An 8,924-nucleotide genomic window follows, 5' to 3' on the forward strand; every position below is an offset into this window, starting at 1 on the left:
GATGGTTCAACAAATGGATGCCCTGTTGGAGGCACTCACTCGGTTATGCCAAGAGATTTGGAAGACAGCTACCTGGCCAACTGACTGGAAGAGATTCATATTTGTACCCATTTCAAAGAAAGGTGATCCCACAGAATGTGGAAATTATTGAACAACATAATTAATATCACATGCAAGTAAAATCTTACTGAGATAATTCAAAAATGGTTGCAGTAGTATATTGACAGAGAGCTTCCAAAAATGTAAGCTGGATTCAGAAGAGGACTTGGAACAAGGGATGTCATTGCTGATGTCAGATGTATCTTAGATGAAAGCAAAGAATACCAAAAAGATGTTTACTTACGTTTTATTGACTATGCAAAATTATTCGATTGTGTGGATCATAAAAAAATATGGATAACATTGAGAAGAATAAGAATTTCACATTTGATTATACTCATGAGGAACCTACACATAGATCAGGAGGCTGTCATTTGAACAAAACAAGGGGATACTACATGGTTCAGATTCAAGAGGGGCATGCGTCAAGGTTGTATCCTTTCACCATACTTACTCAACTTGTATGCCGAGCAGATAATCTGAGAAGCTGGATTATATGAAGTAGAATGTGGCATCAGGATTGGGAGGAAGACTCATTAACAACCTGAGATTCACAGAAGACACAACTTCGCTTGCTGAAAGTGAGGATGACTTGAAGCACTTACCGATGAAGATTAAAGACTACAGTCTTCAGTATGGGTACACCTCAATATAAAGAAAACAAAAATCCTCACAACTGGACCAATAAACAGCTTCATGGTGGACGGATTAAAGATTAAAGTTGTCCATGATGTCAGATTACTTGGTTCTACAATCAATACCAGTGAAAGCAGCAGTCAAGACATGAGATGACATATTGCTTTGGGCAAATCTGCTGCAAAAGACCTCTTTCAAGTGCTGAAGAGCAAAGATGTCTCCTTGAAGACTAAGGTGCACCTATCCCAAGCCATGGTATTTTCAGTCACCTCTGGACAATGAATAAGGAAGATGGAAGAAGAATGACGCTTTTGCGTTGTGTTGGAGAAGAATGCTAACAGTGCCATGGTCTGCTAAAAGGACTAACCAATGTGTCCTGAAAGAAGCTCAGCTGGAAGGCTCCTTGGGAGTGAGAATGACCAGACTTCATCTCACCTACTTTATGTTATCAGAAGGGACCATTCCCTGGAGAAGAATGCTATGCTTGGTAAAGTGGATGGTCAATGAAAAACGGGAAGGCCCTCAACGAGATGGGTTGACACAATGGCTCCACTATGGGCTCAGGTATGGCAACGATCCTGAGGATGGCTCAGTACTGGGCAGTAGTTCGTTCTGCTGTGCATCAGGTCGCTATGAGTCAGAGATAACTGGATAGCACCTAACAACAACAACAACAAGGACCAGGGTTGGAGATGGAGACTGGTGTGGAGTAAGTTGACGCCAGGCACTTTGGAAAAACACGTCACTATGGGAGCTATGGGAGCTCTGGTAGCATAGTGGCTAAAGCACTTGACTGCTAACCAGAAGGCTGGTGGTTCAAACCCACCAGCCACTCCTCGGAAGGAAGGTTGGGCAATCCTACTTCCGTAGTGATACTGCCTCGGAAACCCAAGGAGGGGTCGCTATGAGTTGGGGCCGACTCGATGGCACATAACAACAACAACAGTAGCATAGTGACTAAGGTACTCGACTGCTAAACGAGAAGGCTGGTGGTTCAAACATACCAGCTAGTCCTTGCAAAGAAGGTTGGGCAATCTACTTCCGTAGTGAAACTGCCTCGGAAACCCAAGGAGGGGTCGCTATGAGTCGGATCCGACTCCAGGGCAGTGAACTTGCGTTTGGTTTTATGGCTACGGGCCTGGGAACTCTAAGTCCCACAACCGCCCGCGACCTCTGGGACACGCAGTGGGCGGAGGGGCGCGAGTCAGCGCGGAAGAGGCTTATCCGCTTTCCTGCAGGGAAGCAGCCAATGAGTGCGCTCGGGGAGCGCGACGAGAGCAATATGGCTCCTTACACTCGGTGACGGTTGGAGAATCTGTGTTAGGTCTTATGGAGAAGCCCCGGGGTAACGAGGTGAGAGGGAGAGGGCTTAGCGCGAATGAGAACGGGAACCGTTCCTCGGCTTTTTAGCGAAGCCTGGAAGGTGGAGAGACAGATCCACTGATGTACTTGGGCTGAGCCGGGAGCTCGAGCGATTGGCCTAGCCTTTTGCTCCCGCCCGGCTGGGCTGGACGTCGCGCGAGAGGTTGAGAAGGGAGCTGCCTCGCGGCCCTGGGAGAGGGGGCGCTGGACTCAGGATCTGAGCTCTCCTGAGTCTTTGTGCTCTCCGTGTCGTGGTGGCGGTCGTGGTCGTATGCTTTAGGGATTGTGAGGCCAGTCACATCCTCGCGTGAAGTGAAGGGAGCGGAAAGTTTAATGAGCACTTACTTCGTGCCTGGCGTAGTCACGTGCGTCATCTCGCAGAGACTCACGACAATCCAGTGTTAACGGTTCGTTCTTAACGTGGTCAAAGCCTCTGAAGCTTAGCGAGGCGTTGCGATTCCCGAGGAAAATGAAGGAAGGGGGTGGTAAGTCTGTCAGGCTCCAAACCCTACCTGTTATGCTTTTTCTACTGTTAAACGCTTTGCTCAGTTGTCTTCTGTTGCTGTTGTTATGTGCCGTCGAGTCGGCCCCGACTCATAGCGACCCCTCCTTGGGTTTCCGAGGCAGTATCACTACGGAAGTAGGATTGCCCAACCTTCCTTCCGAGGAGTGGCTGGTGGGTTTGAACCGCCAGTCGTCTGGTTAGCAGGCAAGTGATCTTAGCCACTATGCTACCAGAGCTCCCATATGCTTTTTCTACTGTTAAATGCTTTGCTCAGTTGTCTTCTGGGCCCTATATTAGCATCCGGTTTTCTCTGGACCACATTTATATACGAAGTTGCAGTTAGAAAGTGGAATGGGTCAAAAACGCTACAGTTAAAGGTGGTGAAGTGCAGAATAGTAATCAGAGCTTACACCTTAACTTCTCTTCCCGCGGGTTCCGGCGTTTTCTTACATCTTCACAACCACTCCCCCCAAGAAAGCTTGTTGTTACCCAACAAGGGTCACTGTGGAACTTGGTGGCAAGCTTAAGTGTCTTGCACCAAATCACAGTTAATGAGTCGTGGGGTCAAAATTCTCACCCATGGAAATCTGATTTGAGAACCCACCCTTTTACCTCTTCCATTTTTTTTTCCTCCAGACTTGCAGGGTTAAAAGGATCTTTTCAAAACCAAATAAAATCCATAAAATTAACCTTGTCAAAATCATATAACTAGTGACGATAAGTGGCAACATTTTGTGCTGATTGTGTGCAGGTCACTGTTCTGAGGACTTTTCCTGTATTAATTCTTTCTTCTCCCCCAAATCCTTTGAAATGGGTCGTATTCTCCTCATTTTACCGATCCTGAAAGTGAGGCACTGAGAGATGGACTTGATGCAGACCGTGTACCCAGTAAGCAGTGGTGTTGTCATTGTAGCTGTTGAGTCGATTCCAACTCCTAGCGACCCCCGTGTATTTAGAGATTAGAACTTCCTCATAGGGTTTCATAGGCTGTGACCTTTATGGGAGCACCAGGTCTTTTTGTCCTCCTCTGGAGCCACTGGTGAGTTCCACCACCCACCTTTTGGTTAGCAGCTGAGCGTTTCACCGTGGCACCACCAAGCCCCCTGGAGTGAGCCGCAGAGATAGTTCGGGGCTCTGGTCCAGATTCCAGACTCTTCACTTCTGCTAGATGCTAGGTAGAGAGCCACCTCCTCACTCACTCACTCGCTGCTGTCCAGTCATAGCAGCCCCTCTTTGGGTTTCTGAGGTGGTATCTCTATGGAAGTAGATTGCCCAGTCTTCCTTCTGAGGAGTGGCTGGTGGTTTTGAACCGCCAGCCTTCTGGTTAGCAGTCAAGTGCCTTAGCCATCTACAGTATCTCATTTATATCCCAGCTACTCCTGTAAGCCAAATATTTTTCTTATTAGTGTAGTGCCTAAGGCATTTGCTAACCAGAAGGTTGGCAGTTCAAACCCACCAGCCACTCCTTGGAAGGAAGGTTGGGCAATCTATTTTCGTAGTGTCACCACCTCGGAAACCCAAGGAGGGGTCGCTATGAGTCAGATCTGACTTGACAGTAGTGAATTGATAGTTGAGAAAACTGAGGCCCAGAGAGGTTCAGTGCCTTGCCCAAGGACTCACAGCTAGTTAGGGTAGGAGTTTAATCCAAAATGGTGGTGCATACCAGTGTGCCATAGCAGTCAGTGTGTCCCGTGTGTCTCCGGTCCTGCTCAGTACAGTCCGGGTTCCGTGTTCATTGCTTTCCCCTGACTTACAGTGCATTTGAGTTGAGATTCTTTTGATGTACATATGCTGATGGGGAAGATGAGTTTCTAATACATACCGTCTCTCCCTTAGTCTTCATGAGGCATCTTCCACAGGGCATTTTCAGTGTTGTTTTCCATTGGAACCATGGTAAAATAGCATTTGAAATCCAAAGAAGGAAGTTGGTGAATTCCTAACATTTATTTTCTATCCTATAAAGCTCTTTGTCAGGAGCTCTGGTAGCACAGTGCCTAAGCCACTTGACTGCTAACCAGAAGGCTGGTGGTTCAAACCCATCAGCCACTCCTCGGGAGGAAGGTTGGGCAATCTACTTCCGTAGTGATACTGCTTTAGCAACCCAAGGAGGGGTCGCTATGAGTCGGGTCCGACTCGACGGCACATAACAACAAGAACAACATAAAGCTCTTTGTAGGACCCCTGGTAGTGCAATAGCTTAGCACCTGGTTGCTAACAGAAAGGTTGGTGGTTTGAACCCACCATCTGCTCCACGTTGGAGAAAGATGTGGCAATCAGCTCCCATAAAGATGACGACCTTGGACACCCCATAGGGCAATTCTGCTCTGTCCATAGGATTGCTCTGAGTCAGAATCGGTTTGATGGCAGTGGGTTTGGGATTTGGGGTTTTTATGAAGCCTTGTGTTGAGTTGTGGAGAAGTGTGGTACAAACAGGGATAATGATCCTGGTGTGTGTGGAAAGGGGCCCAAAAGTGTTGATTTGACAAAGAACTAGGAAGGGGGTTGATAGCAAGTCTGCACCCTGCCTCCTTTCCCCACACTAAGCCAACCGTGCTTCCTCCTGACTGCTCTGTGTCTTCTCTCCACCAGGAGACCCCATCTTCAGAACCCATGGAAGAGGAAGAGGAAGATGACTTGGAGCTCTTTGGTGGCTATGACAGTTTCCGGGCCTACAACAGCAGTGCGGGCAGTGAGAGCAGCTCCTACCTGGAGGAGTCGAGTGAGGCCGAGAACGAGGATCGGGAAGCTGGGGAGCTGCCCACCTCCCCACTGCACTTGCTCAACCCTGGGACTCCCCGCTCGTTGGATGGCAGTGGGTCTGAACCAGGTGTGTTCAGAGTGTGCCCTGGAGATGGGGAGGGGTCAGGAGGTCCTGGGTGAAGAGGGGGCTGCAGGCCATCCAGGGTGTTTGGTCTGATGTCCGGAGGTTGGGTGTCTGAGGAGCACCTCGGGTGGCCAGCCGTCAGGGCTGTGTCCTCTGCTGCAGTGTGGTTTCAGGCTGTGGTTTCATTCCTCCTTTCGTACAGCCAGTAGTGACTCAGCCTGTGTGGTTCCAGCCATCAGCATGGTGCTGCTTTGCCAGCCATTGGTGTGAGTGAGCCGGTGGGTTTCTAAGTCTGGATGTTGAGGAAACAGGGCACCTGATGTGTTCTGATTACACTCTGGGAAGGGAGAGATACAGCCTGTGCGTTGCAAGGGGGGTGGGAGGAATACGGAATAAACTGACTTCTGGGTAAGACGATTGGGGTGGGGTGGGTGTGGAGGGCGCAGAGAAGACCCCTGGGATCATCTGGAAGCCAGTTGTGATGTTTGGGCAGCTGCTGAGCACCTGGGCCAGAACCTCCCGTGGGGGCTGCCTGTGAACAGGGGCAGGTGAGCCTGTGTGTGACAGCACTCCCATTCCCGGCTCCCCACCCCCTCCAGAAGAGTAACCTCATGGTCTTTGCCATTGAATTTCATTTCTTTCTATCCTGGCTGCCTCTTCCTCACTCTGCTTTCTTTTATCTTTCTCCTTTCTGTCTTATTGCAGCCCTTTTCTTTGAATCTTAGAAATGTAGAGCTCGAAGGAACTGCTCACTAGGCACCGCCCAGTCCAGGGCTTTGCTAGCCTGGCTGCAAATCAGAGTCATCTGAGCTTTTAACAAAACTCAGGTGCCAGTTCCCACCACACACTGGTTAAGTAGAGTCTCTGGCTTGGGCTTTTCAAAAACTCTCCAGGTAGTCTTCAGGTGAAGTCCAGGTTGAGAACACTGGTCTAGCTCAGTCTCCTTTGTCAACGAGAAAATAGACCCACAGAGATTAAGTGACTCTGGACCTTTGCTCCCTATATTTTTCCTCACATTTTCTCCTCTTGTACACTTGTCACCCTTCTCCTCTTTCCCCAGTGGTCCCCATGGTTTTCTTCAGCCCTGCTGTTGACACCATGGGAGAAAGATGTGGTGGTCTACTTCCATAAAGATTTGTAGCCTTGGAAACCCTATGGGACAGTTCTTCACTGTCTGGTAGGGTCACTGTGAGTCTGAACTGACTTGACGGCAGTGGGTGGGTTACTGGTGACGCACAGAGCCAACGGATGCCAGGTGGGGTAGCTTCGTGAAATGGGTTCACACGTATACACCAGAACCACCGCCTCCTCGTGTCGTTCCATCGCCTGCAGTGGGGGCTGGGCTCACCTGGTTAATGTGAGGCCCGGGTTTGAAAGGCCCCTTGCTTTGTGTGATTTGGGGTGACCCTTATTGGGAGAGTCACTTGCTAAGTTCTCTTCCAGCTGTCTGTGAGATGTGTGGTATCGTGGGCACCAGAGAAGCCTTCTTCTCCAAGACCAAGCGGTTTTGCAGTGTCTCCTGCTCCAGGAGCTACTCCTCCAACTCCAAGAAAGCCAGCATCTTGGCAAGATTACAGGTGAGAGTTGGTCACAACGGGAGAGCTTCCTGGGGGCGAGGGACGCCCACACAGGAGCGGCCAACTTACTGAAGGCAAGGGCCCAACAGGGGCTAGGTAAGGATGTTGCTTGTGGCCATGTGAGGTTGGTCGCTCCCTAGCAGATCTTACGAGCGCAGACTTTAGAGGGCAGAGGGCAGAGGGACTTGTGTTGGGGCTTATTTAAGTCTAGATTCCTGGCGCTACCCTCCATCTGCCACCCCCCCACCCCCCAGTCTGATGTATCCTCTAAGTTTGAAACCTGCACCCTGGGGGAGTCTCGTGGCCTTAGTCTTTGCCACACGCTTGGATAAATACTCTGAATGGAAGGGGGGAACAGGCACAAGTCTGTGGCCTCGGGGGTATTAGGCAGTTGATACCTGTCCCTGGCTCCATGTCATAGGCAGCCACCTAGAAGTTCCTATCAGCCTTTAATTAATGATTGGCATTGTTAGGACTTTGAGAGGTGGAAAGATTCTTAGAGATAGGTTTGGTAACCCATGCATTTATTTGTTACCTATTTTTTGTTGTTGTTGTTGTAAATGATATAACACAGCGTTTGCCACTTTCTAACCCACACATTTACTGATAAGGGCACTGAGGTCTGCAGAGCTAGAGTGACTTCCCCACGGTGGTCCTGTGGGCAGAGAGCAGTAGAACCGGAGAGCCCAGACCCCCAGGGCCCAGCCCGGTGTTGTTTCCTGGTCACCACGGAGAACATCTACAAGGCTGCTCACATTTGGCAGAATCACCCGAAAAGTTTTTAAAATGTTGATGCTTGGGTCCTGTTCCCAAAGATTCTAATTTAGTTGGGACAGTGTGTGGCCTGGGCATGGGGAGCTTAAGGAGCCCCCGAGGGAAAGCTAACATGAGCAGAGCATGAGAGCCACCAGCCTGGCGTTAGGGGAAGTTGTAGCACACCATCTGTGCCACTCAGCAGCTCACACATCTTCCTCACTTGTGAGAGAACTTTTCTGAGACAGTGATTCTTGTCCTCATTTTGTAGATGTTTACGACGATATAGAAAAAGCATAGTAGTCTGTAATGTCTTCAGAGAGCTTATAATAATGATGAAAACAACCAAACTCACTGCCTTCGAGTTAATTCCAACTCATGGTGACCCCCTTTGGGTTTGTGAAGCTGTAAATCTTTACGGAAGTAGATTGCCCCATCTTCTTCCATGGAGCAGCCTGGTGGGTTTGACCTTCTGACCTTCTGACCTTCTGGTTAGCAGCCAAATCCTTACCCACTCCACCTCCAGAGTTCCTTACTGTAATGATAGTAGCCACATTTTGGGGTACTTGCTAAGGATCTGGCATTTGCATTCAGTTCATCCAATGATCCCCAATATCGATTGTTTTTGAAGATTTCCATTGTAAAGGCTCAAGGGCTGTAGTCACTTGCTCCAAAACTAAAATCAAACTTACTGCCATTGAGTCAATTCCGACTCACAGTGACTTCTTTGGGTTTCTGAGGTGGTAAATCTTTATAGAAGTAGATTGCCCAGTCTTCCTTCCACGGAATATCCGGTGGGTTTGAACTGCCAACCTTCTGGTTAGCAGTCGAATGCCTTAGGCACTGTACCACCACCGCTCCTTAGTCACTGGCTCAACAACTAAAAGTTGTCAAGCTAGGATTTGAACCCTGGTCTTTCTAGGACTTAACCTGTATTTCTACTCCACTGCTCTAGTGGTGGGAGCCTTGGTGGTGATAATTAGTGCTCAGCTGCTAACCTAAAGGTCAATGGTTCAAACTCATCAGTGGCTCCCCAGGAGAGAAAACCTGATAATATGCTACCATAAAAGATTACTGCCTAGGCAACTGGTGTACCATGTGATCCTCAGCCTCTACGACTATGAGACCAGAAGACCTAGATGGTGCCCAGCTACCAATGTCAACCACT

The 8,924-nt window shown here is 49.1% G+C and overlaps 1 protein-coding gene across 1 annotated transcript in view; it reads left to right on the top strand.

The window, feature by feature from the left end:
• The first annotated feature begins 2,064 nt into the window (after positions 1 to 2,064).
• The window catches only part of L3MBTL2 (L3MBTL histone methyl-lysine binding protein 2), a 22,088-nt gene continuing 15,228 nt past the window's right edge, over positions 2,065 to 8,924 (top strand). Inside the window, exons 1-3 of the mRNA XM_007941773.2 lie at positions 2,065 to 2,088; positions 5,192 to 5,429; positions 6,870 to 7,003. Of these exons, the coding sequence (XP_007939964.1) occupies positions 2,065 to 2,088; positions 5,192 to 5,429; positions 6,870 to 7,003 (396 nt within the window). The remainder of the gene's footprint in view (positions 2,089 to 5,191; positions 5,430 to 6,869; positions 7,004 to 8,924) is intronic.

This window comes from Orycteropus afer, unplaced genomic scaffold, assembly GCF_000298275.1.
Source record: "Orycteropus afer afer isolate SDZICR_OR568_19922 unplaced genomic scaffold, OryAfe1.0 scaffold00083, whole genome shotgun sequence".
Taxonomy (NCBI): Eukaryota; Metazoa; Chordata; class Mammalia; order Tubulidentata; family Orycteropodidae; genus Orycteropus; species Orycteropus afer.